The sequence below is a fragment of the Pseudochaenichthys georgianus genome, chromosome 21 (genome assembly GCF_902827115.2).
Source record: "Pseudochaenichthys georgianus chromosome 21, fPseGeo1.2, whole genome shotgun sequence".
Taxonomy (NCBI): domain Eukaryota; kingdom Metazoa; phylum Chordata; class Actinopteri; order Perciformes; family Channichthyidae; genus Pseudochaenichthys; species Pseudochaenichthys georgianus.
This window is the reverse complement of record NC_047523.1, coordinates 35,541,352-35,560,907: the sequence shown is the minus strand read 5'-3', so window position 1 is coordinate 35,560,907 and position 19,556 is coordinate 35,541,352. Positions and strand designations below refer to the sequence as shown.

Sequence of the window (19,556 nt, the reverse complement as noted above, 5' to 3'; positions counted from 1 at the left end):
GAGTTTCAGACACGCCCACCGGCAAGCTTCAATGCTTGGGGGCTGATACAACTTCAGCCTTCACTGACAGTGATTAATGTGACATAAGGAGTATCATTAACTACGCAAGGAATAAAACTTGAAGTTGTTGCCTGTTACAAATACCTTGGTATCTGGCTTGATGATTGTCTCACTTTTAAACTTCATGTCAATAACCTGCTTAAAAAGCTGAGGGTTAGGCTAGGTTTCTTCTACAGGAACAAGTCCTGTTTCTCACTTGAGGCCAGGAAAAGGCTCTGTGACCTTTGATCTGTGCTGGACTATGGGGATCTGGTCTATATGAATGCACCTGCCAATTGCCTGGTCAAGTTAGATGCTGCGTATCACAGCGCACTGAGATTTGTGACAAACTGTAAAGCATTAACCCATCACTGTACCCTGTATGCAAGGGCTGGTTTGCTTTCACTAACTGTACGGAGGCTCAGTCACTGGTACATTTTTATATACAAAGCCATGCTAGGGAAACTTCCATCTTATATCTGCTCCCTGATCTCACGGAGAATTGTAAGTGGCTGCTGCCTGAGATCGAATGCTGTGGTTTTATTAAATGTGCCAACTGCTAGGACTGTCTGAGGGAAGACAGCTTTTAGATGCAGCTCCTCTGTCTTGGAATAGTCTGCAAATTAAATGGAAACTGAACAATCTGGTGCCACTAAATGTTTTTAAAGCTCGGTTGGATGCTACTCAATCGGAAGCTATTGGTACCTGTTTATGTGGATAATTATGTAAATGATGCTGTATGATGTCCTTTTGTTGTTCTATTTATGTTTTTATGTTTCATGTGGAACTACTTGAGCAGGACTCCCTTGAAAAAGAGATCAATGATCTCAATGGGATTCATCTGTATAAATAAAGGTTTGAAATGAAATGAAAAATTAAAACTTTATTTTCATTTAAAAAACAAAAAAACATTGCATAAATATACAAAACCATTTTTACATGTCTGAATCGGTGCGTAAACTAAGTTATCTTCAGAAAATGTGTCTTTCTGCTTGAACTACATGGTTAAGGAACATCAGGAATTTCCAATTGAACATTTCAACCGTAATAAAAGCATGTTTTTTTGTCTTCTGGCTTACATCTCATGACTCTGAGCTAGCTGAAACACATAAATGAGCCACATTGTGCTTTTGACACACTTCATTATGAGTTATGCTGATCCCCCGTTTGATCGTGTCCATTGAGTAACAAAGAAAGTATTTGTTAGTGGGATAAGGACATCGTTGTTTCATGACATTATTATAGAGTGACTAATGCTATCCTTGCATTTGGAAACTCCTGTTAATTCCAAGGTTATAGAGTTTATAGATTGATTTCTATGTCTTTGACCTGTGAGACATCAATAGTAAATGTCATTTGAGGGGGAGGTTTGACCTTACATTAAAGATGGAAGGTGTGTTGAACATGTGGAAACTGCATAGCTAAAAACACAAGCAGGGGACTTTGGCTGACAATAAAATGCAAGGGCAGGAAATGGCACTAAAGATAGCAAAGTGTTATTGAGCGACGTGGCATTTTCAAACACTTGACTGTCGTAATAGCTTGCCACGCTTGCACCTGCTTGTGTTTGCAACCCATATTGCTTCCTGTTTTGCCTTCTTCACACTCAAGGCTGAAGACATCCATAACATCTGTTTGAAACTTATATATATATATATCAATATTCCAATTACTTGTATACTATTCTGCACTATTTCTATTATATTCTATTTTATTGTATTTACTTGCACTATTATCAGTTGTATTGTGTTGCACTGTTGGAGGAGCCTGTGACCTAAGATTTTCATTGTCATAACTACACTGTAGCTATTGTACAAATGACAATAAAAGCCTTGAATCTTGAATCTAAATCGTAAACTTCTTTGGTGCATGATCAGCTCTTGTCTGTGGGCAGAGGGCACTCCTGAATCTGAGCCTCGTCCACCGACCCCTCGGGCAGATGAACGGTCATCGTACAGGCTCTGATCCCCCCAAGAGGCTCCAACACGTTGAAGACCCGCTCCCAGACGTCCTTCTCCGGGTCGTACCGCTGCACAATGTCCACCATGCACCTGCTGTTCCAGGAGTACCCGCCCACCACGTAGATCTGCCCGCCAAACACCGTCACCCCCACATCGCTCTGGCCCCGAGGCATCGGAGCCACCACGCTCCACTGGTCGGTGTCCGGGCTGTAGAACTCGCAGCCCAGCACGTCGTCGTAGTCGCTGCTGCCTCTGAAGTGATTCCCTCCCATCACGTAGAGTCTTTCTCCCGCCGTGCACATGCAGTGAAGGCCGCGCAGCTCCATCATGTCGGAGCGGCGACTCCACGTGTCGGCGGCGGGGTCGTAGCACCAGAGCTCCTTCTGGAAGGTGTCGCGGGTGATGCCACCTGCGGGACAAAGGAGAATTAAACTAATGTTACAGTATGTTTCAAAACGATAAATACCCTACAGGTGTTTCATTGTAACAGGGGTCTTCAACGTTTTTAGGCCAAGGGCCCCAGATGAAATACAGACAAAGCAGATATTTACCAAACACAGGGCCTACAGTAACGCTTTAGTGTAATTTATAACACACTGTTTAATGGGCATACATAATACTAAGCCATTATCGCTACATGCCACACTGTGATTAAGCATATTTAGCTTACATTAGCTAGACTGCCGATCGACAGTGTTTTGTAAATCTTTGCTACATCTCATTTTTTGGATACTTGTGAATTTAATGTGTCCTATCAATGCTTTAATTGTTTTAACTTTCAAAGCATTGTCAGATCATCTTTATCCGTCCCTCCTGGAGTAACTCTGAGGACCCTCTAGGGGTCACAGACCCCATGTTGAAGACCCAAGGAAGGAAAGGATGGTTACGGGATAATGTTTACACTTAGTGTGACTGTTAGTGAAAACTTTTGGGAGAAATGTAACACAATTTAGGATTCAGCTAATTATAAACTTGATTGATGTAAAATCTTTATATTTTTATTGAACCAAATAATTATGAAGTTATTAAATCTGGAAATGATGAATTATGAGACTATAGTCTGCACCCATGAAAAACAGTTTTCAGTCAACATGCGTTCAGGTACTTTCCTGAGGCCGTAGATTTAAAAAACAACACACTTCCTTTCACACAATGTGAATGATGTCAGTTTTTTTATTACATTTTTTTGTACTTATATATTTTTCGTGAAGAGCTTCTTCCAACATTGTCCTGTAATGGTTTTGCTCATTCCTTCTAGAGGTCAAGGTGGCAGGGCTCGACAGTAACGGTTGCCAGGTTGCCTTTGGCAACCATTCAGAAAAAATGTCAACCACTTCTTGGCCTTTGGTTGCCATCAGTGGCAACCAGTTTTTAACATGAAGAATTAAGGACACCAAACAGCTAAATGTGAACCCCAAAATAGATAAATGTTAATTATTTCTTGTATTAAGAGTGATATTTAATTATTGTTGTGACCAGTCAGAACCTGATACTTAAGTTGCACGTGCATTGGTGTGATTACGGAGCCAGAAAACGATGCACGTTTACTCGCATGCGCCGTGCGCCGTGTATTTGTTTTACAAAAAATGCAAAGCAAATTAAGTTGTTTGACTGTGGGGCAGCTTCCCTTCACTTCAATGCTGAAGGGCCAATGGATCTATGGTGGGGGTCATCACAAAGGTCAAGGTAACCCACATTTGAAAGGGAGACAACGGATGACCAAGAAACTAGTGACTTGCTCAATTCATTTGTGAGGGATCTGTGAAGAACATGACAACAGCTGCACTACTGGTATGTAGTATACCAGCAATTGAGGGTGGACAAGTTTCCGACCACTTAAGTTTCAAATAATTGTGTTAATTACTTATTGTAAAGCATTTGAACATTCTTTTGCGTCACATGTTCATTATTAAGTTGATGTATGTATAGTATCTTAATTATTTAAAATATAAGGTGACTAAAAATGGCAACCGTATTTTCAGTTTTGGCAACCAAAAGCTGATGCCTGGTTGCCTGCCTGGCAACCACTTTTAAAAGTTAGCGTTGAGCCCTGGGTGGTTACTGCCGTTATTGCACAGAGGAACAGGATGTTGCAGTGAACAATACAATTATTCATCATACTTCTTCTTTAACAACAATTCCAATGTATGTATAAATAAAGCTGACATACTTTAATTCAAAATTAGATATGCAAAGCTTCAAAAATCTAAATAATATTAGATATGTATAAATGAAGTCATTGAATACTGTTGCAATGGGTTTGACACAGAAGAGTGTTTTATCAACATAGTTGTAAATAATAATAATAATAATTCTAGAAATAACAGTCAAGAACCCCCCCCCCCTTCCTAATAGATACCCAAGCAGAAAACCATGTAAAACGAACTTTAACCCCTTTAGTATTGTGTCTTTTGTTTGGTTTATACTGAGCATGAGTTTAAGAATGTGACACACACACAGTATGTTGTGTATTCTGGTAAACATGACCGACCCTTTATATCTTCTGAGAGCTGTGGGTTTTACATTTGTTGCGAGGTATTGAGACAGACCTTCGTGTGAAACTTATTTCTCTGCTCTCAATGTGAGAAACTGGTTTCCTGGCCAAAGTTGCTTAGAAACTCAGCGGACAGGCTCAGAGTAGCTCATGAGGTCTGCGGCTAAACAGGAAGTGGTTTCAAATAGGCTAGTCATGCAAGCCTCGTCAAAAAAAACATCTTATCAAAATATAAAACGATGTTTCCAGTACTATGGTCTCCCAACCTGATGCCAGGGCTGCCTTTAAAGCTGTTAGTGGGTCCCCGTTTGGTTTGTCTTGCACATAGCCAGAGAGTTAAAAGGAAGATTCCAGTTGCTTGGTATTAGTAAGTCAAACAAGTCTGGAGTTATAGTTTCTATTTTAGATTAAATTCCCATCAGGCCTGCAGCATTACGCGCTCTTTAAGGCTTTTGAGCATCCACATGGTTCTCTTCTGTTTGTGTGAAATTTGATGTTGTTATTTATTAAACAATTGTATCACTTTGGGGAGCGTGAAGTCTCTTTCAAAAGAGATGCTATCCGTCAATCTTACATATGAAGAAGTTGCATGATTTTGTTAGGCAGCTGTGAGAAAGCTTTAATAAGGAAGTGAAGTGAGATGCTGGGTATTTGAAGCGTGTGGTCGACACAGGAGACGCTCTAAGTTGCGTCCCCCGGTGAACAGTCGGTGGTTTCTTTTGACCACAAGCAGGTTTTCTGTAACTCCTACTATGAGCGTCACCTTTACCTAACAGTGATGTCTTTGCTAAACTTAACTAGAATATAATCATAGAGGTAACAGAACAGAACATGTCTATGTGAGTCATTCCTGAAATGGTCATAAGAGAAGTTTAGGAAGACACTGACTTTAAGGAATTCACACATTGGCTTATGAAACATTATGCCTTTTTTTACACATTTTTCACAAGTATTAAAGCTGTGGTTTCACTTCCGTATAAAACGTGGTTTCACTTCCGTATGTTAAACATTGTAACTTTACCTGAGATGTACATGAGGTTCCCGTGAACCGTTCCAGCGTGGCCATAGTGAGGCTCCACCATGTTGGTCACAAATGTCCACTCATTTTTCCTCAGGTTGTAGCACTCCACCGTGTCTGATTAAAGAGAGATGCAGTTTGGAAAAGGAGAACATGTAGTTAAGTCTATTTTTAGATACCTGCAATAAAATAATCCTGATTCCTGAGTTTTGTTTTTATTCAGAAAAACATCTCCAGTAGTTAACAGGAGCAACAGCTGTAGTCAGGAGCAGTATCAGAAGAGCAATACGTTTTCTTTCAGTACTGATTTCCAAAAGAAAATGTGTTAATATGCTAATTTAAAAAGGCTATAATCAATATTTTAAAACAACTAAACAATGACAGTCCTTCATCACCTGCGTCTGCATTCCCCTCAGCTTTACATAGCTTTACAGTGAGTTTCAGGGCGACTGTGGCTGCGAGGGAGTGCGGTCGTCTTTCAACCAGAAGGTTGTGGGTTCGATCCCAGCCCGTGCAGTCAACATGTCGATGTATCCTTGGGCGAGATACTTAACCCTGAGTTTCTCCCGATGGCTAACGGTGTGTGAATGTTAGGTCCTAGAGTAAGGAACACTGCTCTGTATGAATGGGTGAATGACATGTAGTATGTAAAGCGCTTTGAGGGGTCTTAACGACTGGATAAAGCGCTATAAGTCCTGTCCATTTTTGGGAGGCGAGTTGTGCGTTGGTGTTCGGATCAGGGGGTCACAGGTTCAAACCCCACTGCAGTCAGCATGTCGTTGTGTCCCTGGGCAAGACACTTCACCCCAAATTGCTCCTGTGGGGATTGCCCACAGTATTGAGTATGTAAGTCGCTTTGGATAAAAGTGTCTAACAAGTAACATGTTTCAGTTCATTTTCACTGAAAGCACTGTTTTCAGACACACCATGCACTATTTCTAGAGAAAAAGCTCTAAAAACCCAACTTTGCACAACCTACCAATCACCAAACAGTAGAGAAACCCAGTTAGCGGTTACCTGCTGAACAAAGTGGAGCATTTGGCAGCAAAAGAGATATTTACGGTATCGGTGGTAAGAGAGGGATAATATTGGACTTAAAGGTCACCTATCATGCTATTTTTAGGCATATATTATGGGTCTCAGATATATAACTATATATAAAAAAACATGTCTATGATGTGTTTTGCTCAAAATACCAAACAGATCATGCATTTCAGACATCCCTCATATCCCTCTGTTTCAGCCCTGTGAGAGAAATGCTGATTATGGGTCCTTAGCTTAAAAAAAAAAAAGAGGAGGTGGAGCTAATGCCTGCTCAGAATTACCCGACAGATTCAGCGTAATGCTCCCGTCATTAAATGCTATATCATGTTCTAAACCACATCAAGGATTATTTCTGAAACAGTGGGAGCTCAAATGCTTTTTCTCTTGCGGGTTTACCACAAGGTGAGTAACTTTTTTTTATTTCCTGCTTTTTTACGCATGCTCTCTCCAGTACAGCTTAGCTCTGAGTGTTAGCGATGCTAATGTAAACACAGACCATATTACGTCCAAAACAGTCGGGTCCACATTTCCGATATTATGTCATATCGGACTCAAATCTGTATCAGCTCCGTTGTAGCCCCGTTTTTAGAGATTTGGGTACGGACACTTTGTGAGTTCCCTGACACACCGGGGACACATATTTATTTATAAAAGAGTGCATTTGGAATGATAGGTCCCCTTTAAAAATAGTCAGCTACCAGTAGTAAAAGCAGTATTGACAGCAGTGAATTATTTGCAGCTCACCGATCTCCCCTGATGTATTCCTTCCTCCCACTGCAAACAGTTTCCCCTTCAGAGCGCTCAGGTGGAAGAAGGTCCTCTTCTCGTTGAGTGAAGCGATCTGAAGCCATTTGTCGAAGCGCGGGTCGTAGCGGTAAGCGGTGTCTATGGCCGTCTTACCTTTGGTGTCATAAGTGCTCTGGCCTGAGAAGTCAATAAGAATAAAAAAAAGGATTAATTATAACCTCTAAAAATAATATTTTATTTATGCTTCTAGATTATTTTGGTTATACTTGGAATGGTGATCATGCATGAGGAAGTGGTTTAGCTTGTAAAACAAAATTGTGCAAGTCTGCAGTTCCTGTTCACCAGACCAACTGGGTCTAGGTTATGCGGCAGATTCTATGGGCAGACTTTTTATCGTTTTTTCACAGTATCGGTTAGGGTATTTGCATAATAAGGCGCAAGTTTCTCTGTGACACAATATGTCAACGTATATGCACATTTGGTCACTGGTGATGGATTGAGAACTTCGATGCACAGTCATCAATGAGCAAATGTGCTTATTTTAAATGATTACTGGTCTACATTGTTTCCCTTATTTTTATTTATATAATATTGATATTTTGTACGAATTAATTTGTTCCTTTATTTTTGCACATCACTATCCTGTAGTTAGCATGGACCATGTTTGACATTTTAGCTGTTTGGTGTACGTGTGTTTGCCCATATAGTTAAAAACCAATGTTAAATCAACACACGCAGTTTGAACTTCCTGAAGAGTTTGCAGTGCAGTTGCTCTGACCTCCAACAATAAAGAGGAAACCTCCGAGCAGAGCCACGCCATGCTGGTACCGTGGGACCTCCATGGGCTTCAGGGCCCTCCAAATGCCGCTCTTCTCGTCATACAGCCTCAGCTCCCGGCTCACCACCAGCTGCTGTCGCATCACACCTCCGAGTGCCAGGATGTGTGTGTCGTCTGAACGTATCTGAGTCCGCTCGGTCTGCAGGGCTGGCTGCATGAAAGGCATCATCTGGTAGTTGCTGGCCTCCAGAAGCAGGTTCACACAGGCCGTGTCCGAGCGCATCATGGACTCTTCTCCTTCTTCATCGTCCTGGGAGATCTGAATCAGCTCGCTGGGGCTCATCAGTGGGAAGCGAATGTGGCGCATCAAGCCGTAGACAGAGGAGCGGCGGGTGGGGTAGTCATACTCCAACCATCCTTTGGCGATGTGGTAAAGCTCCAACTCAGAGAAACCCTGCAGGGAGTTTTTGGCCAGAGCGTTGGCCATGCTGGCTTCAGACAGCTGGAGGTAGCGGCCGCACTCTACCAACGCTGAGAGGTTCTGTCGCACAAATTCACCTGCATGATACAACAAAGAAAAGTTATTTATTATGCTATCAAACCAGAATGATGTCTAATCTTAAAGATAAGATAAACCCTTTATACATCCCTGTTGGGAAGTTCAGCATCAAAAAGAGTGAAACACAGGGTAGGAGTAGGTGCCATAATGCTACTTAGCCCAAGTTCATTGTATTATTAAGTCACTTTTATTTGTTTGTTGAGCACTTCCGGTAATTGTCACATGGGTGTGGTTTGTCTATTTAAGTCAACTGTTTCATGTCGAGTGCGGAAGACAGAGGGTGAGCTTGTGCCGTCATTTTTTCTGTTGACCGTTTTGTCCATAGTTACTATGTGATGATTTTGTTTATTAAATATCCCAAAAACTATCTTGCTTCACTATGGACTTTCTCTTCGAAAACGCGTCACAGTTTATAGCCAAGTTTAGCCTCTCGGCGACTCAAGCGTAACTGGGGATTGAGCCGCCACAAGGAAAACAAATTAAAGTCAAATACACATGATCAAAATATGAACATGATTATGCCTTTCTAAAGATAGAAGTAGATACAAACAATGGAGTGGTTTTAGGGATTGCTGACTTTCTGTAGCTGAATGCTGATCATACATTCCACCTGATCTATGTATTATGACAGATTTAAGAAAGATTATACATTAAGATTCAATTAGTTTTATGAAAACTCACCTATATTCAGCTGGAGGTCCTTCAGAAGCAGGTCTGTGGCGATGCGCTCCACCTCCCCACAGTTATCAATAGTGATCTGCATCGAATGACAACACAAGAGGGAAATAAAGTAACTCAACTTTTCACTGCATAACGTAATGTCATCAATACTTTGCAGCTGCAACTATTTATAATCAATCCCAAGTGGGCCCCCATGAAGATATGCCATTCTGCACGGATTCATTACAAAGAAAAGCAATGAATAAAACAATGAAAAGTCATGGAGCTGCAACTATTAACAATTACATTCACAGGTCACTCATATTTATCTTTTATTCCGCACCGTTTAATTGCCACCGAGAGAGAGGGCATTCGGGGACAGTGGAGCACTTGGAGCGATCTTGCAGTTTTAATGACCTGAATTTAGGCATCATCATCATCATCATTTCTCTCACCTCGCTGCTCAGTAGCTGATTACAGAAGCTCAGGACGGGCATGACCTGCAAGAAGTTTGCCGCCTCCAGCGTCTCCTGGAGATTAACCATGTCGAGGTTGACTTTGGATGTGTAAATGAAGTCTATAATGTTCTTTAAGCCCAGTTTAGTGACTCCATGCAGCTTGATCTCTCTCATCTCCTGCTCCCTCATGCCTCCTGAAGGACAGGACAAGTACAACAAGGTGAATGCAGTATTTTAAAAGATTTGTGCACAGTCATGAAGATACAGAGACAGACACTGTAAAGCCTGGCTGCTCATTATCCCCCCCCTGTATGACGTCAGACAAATACGGAAGTATAGCTGTTAAAAAGGTTGTAAACAAATGTCTTCATATCCTCTGCAAAGCTGCAACTGAAATGCAGAAGGGAGTCAAGTTCTTCCTCTTTTCAAGGTTCTTTATTGTCAAACTAACTGTCACGATATGTCAGTGTTGTGTTTTGTCTTGTTGAGATGTGTCTGTGGTTCCCTGTCGGTAGTTTCCCTGGTGTGTCTTATTACCCGATTGTGTTCACCTGGGGCCTATACTACGAACCTGGTTCAACCTAACCTGGATATGTTTGAGTTAGCCGGTTGGCCTAATCCAAAACATACGCGCTCTCGCTAAACTGTCCTACGACGCTGGTTATCAAGTGGATCGCTCAAGCCAGCCGTGTCCTATCTAGTTAGGTGCGCGTTCACATGAAAGGGGTGGTATTTGGAGCATTTGACCAATCATAAACATGGAGAAGCGTACTGACAGCGCAGCGTCATACTTCCTGAATGAAAAGTGAACTTTAATACTAGTCAAAAATGAAGAAGTTAAACTTTAAACATCCATGACTTAAACACTTTATCCAGGATCAAAGCCACATAGCTGCACCTGCAAGGTGAATACAGCTGGTAAAAGAAAAAGTGTTTGAATGCGTACATTAACAGGTTTATGATATCACTGCCCCGTCTAAAACACGATCTGACTTCAATTACATTTGTCTCGAGTGTTTCGTCAACTTATGTGTTGCTTAAAATAATACTTCTGCATACAGTATGTGACACTGTGAGTGTTGCACGGCCAGATACGGCTCAGCTGACTCAGATAAGGAGATATATGATACATTATGAAGTGATATGCCGCGGACTGTACTTAATGTACTCTGATCCGGTTACTTATGTTGTGGCCGATATTTAAGTGCTTTCTTAACGCTAATGTTATAATAGTCAGATTGCTCTGAAGATGGAGGTGATATTCTATTCATGTTCACGTTCACACAGTCGGTGATTTTTGCCGGCCGTCTTTCCTGCGACGGCAGCTTTTCTGTATTTCCTTTCTCCTGTAATATGACTTGATCGCTTTAAACTCCGCACACTGAGCTCTGATTGGTCAGCAGGCGGTGCTTTCACTGAGTTGAGCTCTTAGCCTGCAACCTAACCTGGTCCCGACCAGGTTAGCTGCTTAGCATATATTACCATGGAGATCTAGCCTGCTAAAAAGAGAACCAGCTTCGGATGACCGGAAAGCCGGAGTTTGCCCTGAATTTAGCCGGCTAAGCGAAAATCCTGCTTCGTAGTACACCCCCCTGGTGTCCCTGTGTTTTCTCCTCCCTCCTCACCTGTGTCTTGTTTGTATGATTAGTCTTGTGTGTATTTAAGTTCTGGTTTTTCTGTCTGTCTTTGTCGGTTCGTCTTGTGTAATGACGTGGTCCTTCAGATCCAACGGCTGACGAGTGGTAGAGAACGGAGAAGTGGTGTACAGGGTACGATTTAAGGCGTTTGTGAGGTTTTTTTCACGGAGCCTACGTATTCATTGCTTTGGCGAACGGGTGTGGGGTTTCTTTGAACGCCCCCCCTGAGGTTCCCGCCGACTACTCTCCTGCCGGGGGTCCTGCCAACCCTAAGTCCTGTCCCGTTGGGGGTCCCGCCGATTACTCTCCTGCCGGGGGTCCTGCCAACCCTGTGTCCTGTCCCGTTGGAGGCCCTGCCGACTACTCTTCTGCCGGGGGTCCTGCCAATCCCTTGTCCTGTTCCGTTGGAGGTCCCGCCGACTACTCTTCTATCGGGGGTCCTGCCAACTCTATGTCCCGTGTCTTTGGAGGTTCCGCTGGGGATCCTGCCAGCTCTATGTCCAGTCCAGTTGGAAACCCCGCCATCACCTGTCCTGCCGGGGGTACTGCCAATCCCTTGTCCAGTTCCGTTGGAGGCCCCGCCATCCTCTGTCTCGCCGGGGGTGCTGCCAACTCCTGGTCCTCTTCCGTGGGGGATCCTGCCGAGGCCTATCCCACCGACTCCGGTTCCTGTTCGGCCGACACCGGGCTCTGCTCGGCCTCTGGAGCTGTCTGGTCTTCGCCCTCGAGCCCGGCCCCCTGTGAGCCGCATTCTTCGCCCTCGAGCCCGGCCCCCTGAGGGCCACGGCCTTCGCCCTCATGCTCGGCCCCCTGACTTTTCCGGCCGCGGTCCTCGCCCTCATGCTCGGCCCCCTGAGTTCGCCCGTGTTGGCCTTCGCCCCTCCATAACCCCCACCTTGGACTCTGTCTTGCCCCCGGGCCGTCCGCTCGAGACGAGTCCCCCTTCTCGGCTTCTGCCTTGCCCCCGGGCCGTCCGCCCGAGATCCCTTCCTGGTCCTCTGCTGTGCCCCTGGGTGGTCAGCTCAGTCCCGTCCTCCTGACCCCCCTCCACCACCCTGGTGGCTTAGTGATGCTACATAACATAACTGAGATGGCTACATAACATAGGATTAACCCCTTTTTAGTATGGCTTTTGTGTTTGTTGATAATTAGCAAATGTTGGCATGTCATTAAACTATATATATACACCTGCCAAATATCCGAGTGTTAGCATTGTAATCAGGAGCATGTTTTGTTTGCTATCGTTAGCATTTAGCACAAAGTACACCTTTCAGGATATCCGGTAACCACGTGATAAAAGTGCATGTCATTCCCCAACTCTATTACCCCCACTTTCCTGTCTCTCTCCACTATATCTATTATAAAGTCACAAAATGATCCTAAAATAATATTTCTTTTAAAAATGAAATAGGCAACAGCCCCACAGAGCTTGCTAGCATGTTGCTTGACTATTAGCCTTATTTGGACTGAGGTTTGTCGTGAATTCATGTATTTCTAATGGTTTCTTCACCCAAATATTCCATGTAGTGTTACTCTAAAATGGAAATGTATTGTACTTCACCATGTCTTTGACTCGAAAGCCCGAGTTTCCTACGTTGTCTGCTTTCAGCCTGATAAACCTGGACATCTCACCTGTAAACATCGCCTTGAAATAGTCACTGGATGAAGCCATGATGACTCTGTGCACGGGGAAAGTGTCTGAGCTGTCTCCAGGGACCAAGACGACATCACAGAGTGTCTCATCAGCCCGAAAAGCATCAAAGCCCTGCAGGAAATCACAATATTTGACATAATTAGCTGCAGTTTTACATCGAATGACATTTATTTAGAGAAACATTTGACTATTGTTCAGTTAAATGTGGTACCAAAAACATAAATATATGCAAAAGTAGTATGAATGCTTGTTGTTTGTATGTTGTCTTCTCCTGAATGTTGTACGTCTCTTGTTTGTTTTTGTACAAAAACCTTGAGTACCTCTACTCATCTCATTGTACCCGTATAGTGACAATAAGGATTCTGTTCTAAAGAGCTTCAGGAAGTACATTCAATGTTCTTTTAGGTGCCAGTGTGCAACTCCCACATAGCTTTCTCCAGTAAGTGTGTCCCAAAAGGAATGTTTGTGTTTAAGTGACAAACCTGCAACACAGCAGATCCGTGCTCATCGCTGCTGAACACCTTGGACAGCGGTCTGGGGGGAAGTTTGGGCTTTGTGGCTTTATCTGGACGTTTAGGTGCTGCTGCAACAGGTGTAGGTAGAGGAGCTGGAGCAGGAGCAGGAGCTGGTTCGGGGTCTGGTGGAGGAGGAGGCCTGTCATCTACTGGACACAAATGGAGAACAGATACCGCGAAGGTGAGAAAAGTCATGATACTTCAACTCGAGGCGCATGGACCTGCTGAGATGGTGATGGTGAGAACTAATGGAGATGAAGTATTAGCAACAAGATGCATGTCAAGTTTCAAAAGTAAAAGTTCTTATCATGCCGAGAGACCCCTTAAATGTTATAACATAATATTTAGATGTAGTTAGTTGAGCTGTAAGGATTATTTCCTATTCATGTTTATCTATAATAATGCCGCATTTAGGTTACATTAGATACTTAAGTAGGTATATGCCTTGTCATACATATTTATTTTATAATCTAATCATAGGATTTAAAATCATAATCTGAAAAGTAACTATAAACTAAGCTGTTAGATTTGTTTGGTCTGTTTTCATTGGATGATCACTTTGAATGTAAAGTGTATTTCCTCCCTGTCATCATATGGGCTCAGTATTTACAGTAATAATTAGCAGTAAAGGATGCACACACACACACACACACACACACACACACACACACACACACACACACACACACACACACACACACACACACACACACACACACACACACACACACACACACACACACACACACACACACACACACACACACACACACACACACACACACACACACACACACACACACACACACACACACACACACACACACACACACACACACACACACACACACACACACACACACACACACACACACACACACACACACACACACACACACACACACACACACACACACACACACACACACCTTGCTGAGCAGGAAGTCTCCCCGGCTGAGCTGGAGGTCTCGGTGGATCCCGGGACTGATGTCTGCTCAGACGAGAGAATGTACGGCTCAGCCTCGACGAACCGCTGTCATCTCCAATTCCCCTGGAGGAGGAGGGAGGAGGAGGAGGAGGAGGAGGAGGAGGAGGAGGAGGAGGAGGAGCTTGAATTTTACTGTGTAATTTTCAATTCCTCAACAATAGACTCTTATCACAGGGCAATCTGATTTAGTGACATCAATAACTATGCTGTCGTTCCTATAATCATATAAGCTTTATGGATTTGTATTTGATTATTGAGTGTTTGTATCCTGCATTTCTTGCAGCATTGTGTTGCACTATTTAATTTCTACTCTGTCTCTTCTTGCACCATTGTTTATTGTTTTATGTCTCATATATATATTTATGTTGTATTGTTGGAGGACTTAAGATGTATAATAAGATTGCCATTACTACAGCTATGACTTGAATCTTTGCTTCTGTATTTATTACGTTAGCCTACTAGTTTGATTTAGCTTTTTCTGCATTGTCCCTGATTCTGAATCTGAATGCTGTCAACATGATTTATTTGAAAAGTGTCATTAACTGTAAGGGCAGTTTGACACTTAATTTAGTTTTGCACTTCCTCTTATGTTGTGTACAAATACCACTTCCTTCAGTTATTTTGGCAGACCTTAAATACTTACATGGCCTTAAACGATTTGAATCATTTGATAAATGGAGATTCGTGCTACAGACCGGCAGCTTACAAAAGTCCCTCATTGGTTTTGTGTTCAGTGTTTTGAAAAGGAGGAACCAGTAAAGTCGCCCACTTCTCCTCTTTAAACTACTTCCTGACAAGCTACTCACATATAGTAAGGTCAAACAAAAACAATACTCTGAGAAAGAAAACAAACACATATTAAAAGGTGTTAACCAAATTCAGGAAAGTATATATTTTTTAATTAGTTAATACTCAGAGAAGATGTTTGAGCATTGTGTCTTATTTTTTACTTTTTCAAATGGATAAGGAATTTAATTAAATTATGAGGTGCCTTATTCGCCAAATTGGAGCAGATAATGACATGTCTTGTAATTCACAAAGACCTCCTGGAAAACCATTAAACAATTAACAATTAAATATTTCATTTTTATTTAACACAATGTGAATACAAAGCAGTTTGAATTGCTTTATTCTAACAACATTTCTTGGAATTACAAGTGTCCAAATGCTTAAATATTTATGTAAAACCTAAGTACTTACCTAAGTACAAATATAATCCTTTAAAAACACATCATGTGTTCCTGTCGCTAAAAACATTAAACACATTGTGCAGAAGTAAGGGCTTAAGAGAAATGCTCCAAAATGATTTAGAAACAAATAAACTCCAACTCTTTAATTTGAGTGTTTGTGTTTCAAACCTCATGACTGGGAACTCCTCTAATTGAACAAATCTATAAACCCTCAAATAATTCTGAAAATAAAATACAAGGGTTGAATTATGGCAAATATTTTAACAAGAGGAGAAATATTGAAATATAAAAACAGCTCACCCCATTTCATTAGCCTCTTGTGGTTGAGGACGCTGGTTACGCTGATGAGACTTCCTGGAGACACATACAAGTTGAAGTGGACGGAAATAGATTTGATGAAATACAAAATAAAAGATAATGCTAAATGTGATGATTTTTCAGCCCAAAAGAAAACCATTACAAGAAAAGGTCATCTATGGTAAACAGAAATATCTCCTCCTCTGTGAAAGGACTCATCTTTGAGAATATGTGACTCTCTGCATATACTCTGCAGGTCATTCTTCCTGTTGTGATGTTCCCTTTTCTACACTGTGATCAATTCTGTGTTTGCTGTGGCCTCGCTCGTTGAAAGACAGACTCCAGACATTTTCTAAATACTTTTAGACCTTTCCCTTACAGACAGCATACACGTCATATCATATGTTTTCCCCCCAAAGGTTGTGGATGAAAGTGCTTTTTGTGAGGTTTTATTTATAATGTCAGCGTTCATTTACCACATCCTCGTGTGAAGTTAATCATTAGATACAATCAGACATTTCACAGACATTCAGCTGCAGAATCATTCCTATACCCTTATGTTGTGTTCGGGTCTCCCGTGACCCGTTCCAATCCAATCCAATCCACTTTATTTATATAGCACAGTTTAAAAACAGAGGGTTTGCCAAAGTGCTTCACAATGAACATAACATTATAATAAAATATAATATTACACGAATAGATAAAAAAAAGCACACGTAAGAATAAATACAAGGCACATAAAGGCTATGGACAGACAGTGAAAGCATACAAATAGGTATGACATAGCTCAGCTCAGACTGACTGGTAAGCGAGGGAAAAGAGGTGGGTTTTTAGGCGTTTCAAGTTCAAATTATATAATAACTCCGCTCTAGTTTTTTTGTATCGGAACAAGGCTTCATGATATCCTCCACAGCAGATATATAAACACTACAAAACAGATTTTAACAATTTTAGCCAAGTCTGAAGGTCTCTCAAAAAAGAAAGTGTATCATTTGGTGTTCGGGTCTGGGGAGACCCAGCAGAATTGTTGGGGGTGACTCGGGGTCAAATTTGGACCAATCAAGATTCATCTTTGACTTTAGACACCCCTCCCCCTCCCCCTTCGTCCACTGTAACAATCATGTTTCACTACATGCACCTGGTCTCCCCTCCCTCTGCCCCTCCCCCACGGGAACTCCACCTTTCTCAAAGAATATGTGCACTAACACTTGAACCTGAACTCACACATGCACAATATGTGGTGTCATGAGTTTTGGGCCATAACATTAAATAACAACAGGATTGTACGGTTATGAATGCGTAATAAGTTAGTTATGATGTAGTTCAAACAATATTGGATTTTGTGTGTGTTTTGGACTCAGATAAATCATGGGTCAAAATGTGCTCGCGAACACCATGCACCGTAACAGCTTTCGAACACAACACAAGGGTTAAACAAATACATGTGCATAATTGGACAAAAATAATGACCAATAATCTTTTTTATGTTCCCTAATTATTTTCATCTGCCGACCACATTTTTTCAAGTATGTGATGAATCATTTAGTGACCTTACTCTTGCAATGTATTGTTCTTATTGCAGTTTTTAATTGTTCGATTAGACCCCCCGTTCATCTTTGTACAGCTGCCGCGTTTCTGTGATAATATGTGTCACGTGATTAAGGTCTGAGAGACTTGTTTGTTTGAACGCAATTTAAAAAAAGGTGACAGTTTCTGCCGACCACACGTAATTACTCAAGTGGAAAAAGTGCTGTTTTTGACAACACGTAATGTAGCATCATTACATCATAAAAGGACTTTAATAGTATTACAGTTTTACATCTACTTGCTATTTCCTGTTATTTTGTTTTCAGCGAGCTGCCAGGTTTCAGTGCACCTGTCTTCTTCTTTGTTGGTGTTATGTGTTGCATCTTGCGCAGCTCCTCTGTCTTGGAATAGTCTGCAAATTAAATGAAACTGAACAATCTGGTGCCACTAAATGTTTTTAAAGCTCGATTGGATGCTACTCAATCGGAAGCTATTGGTACCTGTTTATGTGGATAATTATGTAAATGATGCTGGATGATGTCCTTTTGTTGTTCTGTTGATGTTTTTATGTTTCATGTGGAACTACTTGAGCAGGTCTCCCTTGGAAAAGAGATCAATGATCTCAATGGGATTCATCTGTATAAATAAAGGTTTGAAATGAAATGAATCTTGTGGACCCTGAGAAGTGCATCAGCTAATGGGATCATGCAACTAGGCCTACCTTAAATCACCTCTACAATAAACAATATGTCTCTTTTTTATTCAAGAAGTGATTTCATTTAGGTATTTGTGTGACCGCACTCAAGTTTCTTTCATCGTATCATTATGACGTTAGTGATGATCAGTTATAGTGTCAATATTCACTAACCTAAACATTACTTATTTGCAGTTTTAAATACAATACCCTCTATAAATCCTGCACACTGAATATAGACATATAGTACATACATGTATGTTTATGTATTCAAAGTAATAGCCTAGCCTACTGTACGCATTTAATATTGATGCCTTTGCACTATTATACACACATTATGTAGACATTGTATGTTTGTACTAAAATACTTTGTATGTACATAGTTGTCATTTTAACCTCATTTTTGTGGTCTTGTTTTTTCGCTGTGTGTATTTCCATCGTCCTGTAAATTGTTCAGAGACATTTGAAACTGGTGTCAAACCTTTCATGTTTGTGCACGTACTTGGCCGATAAAGCTGATCCCGTGACAGTTTAATTATAAATCTCTACAAAACCTGATACAAATTAGTACAATGATGTACATCACTGCAGCCTGAATGTACCTCACTGCAGTTTAAATAGACACATATGAATTTGAGGTATACTTATTGTCATATTCCCTGCTGCAGGTGCGTCACATGGATCCAGATCTAAAACACACAGAATCACCTGTTGACGACTTACCTGGAAGAAAGCTTCCTCAGCAGCCCGGACCCCAGGCCTCCCTCCAGCCTGTACGTCTTAACAGCCCGATGTGTGAGAGGAACTCAGCAGAGAGATGTCTGCTGCTCTGCACCAGCTGCTCGGAGAGTTGAAGCGTTTGCGTGAGCATCAACTTTTTTTTGCCTAAACCGAGACCTCAGTCACTTCCTGTGCTACTTCTCTTTCTCAGAGTGCGCCTTCTTGCATCTCCCCACACCAGTGTGACACACTTGTGATACTGTTCGTGAAATCAGCAGCAAAAAGTATCACCAGCTGTTTCAAAGCTTTTGAATTTGGCATAAAGGCACACGCGCATGTCTTTTACTGGATGAAAGGTGAAAACATGTTGCTCAACAGAATGCAAAGACAAAACCAAACGGTCTTTTCTTCTATCTTTCGCTGGGCCTTGACCTTTAGCTGATGTATGAATATAAGAGATTGAAAACAATACTGCATTTGAATGTTCTTACCAGTTAAACAGATTGATTGCCCATGTAAATGTGATGAGGATTAAGTTGGGAAACAAAGATAAATAAAAGACAGACATCTGCTAAT

At 41.7% G+C, this 19,556-nt stretch overlaps 1 protein-coding gene across 2 annotated transcripts; it reads right to left on the bottom strand.

Annotated features, from left to right (window-relative positions):
• Positions 1–907: 907 nt before the first annotated feature.
• LOC117466711 (kelch-like protein 9) lies at positions 908–19,184 on the bottom strand. 2 transcript variants are annotated; one of them, XM_034110117.2, is made up of 11 exons: positions 18,984–19,184; positions 16,043–16,096; positions 14,494–14,615; positions 13,532–13,713; positions 13,028–13,160; positions 9,756–9,952; positions 9,322–9,397; positions 8,082–8,639; positions 7,301–7,480; positions 5,516–5,629; positions 908–2,409 (listed from the first exon to the last, which is right to left on the bottom strand). In XM_034110117.2, the coding sequence occupies exons 2-11, from the start codon at positions 16,045–16,047 to the stop codon at positions 1,913–1,915; spliced, it is 2,064 nt and encodes a 687-aa protein (XP_033966008.1). In that variant the 5' UTR covers positions 16,048–16,096; positions 18,984–19,184; the 3' UTR covers positions 908–1,912. The 2 variants fall into 2 exon arrangements, with proteins under 2 accessions (XP_033966008.1, XP_033966011.1); XM_034110120.2 differs by having other exon boundaries at positions 13,532–13,710; positions 18,984–19,182.
• Positions 19,185–19,556: the final 372 nt, after the last annotated feature.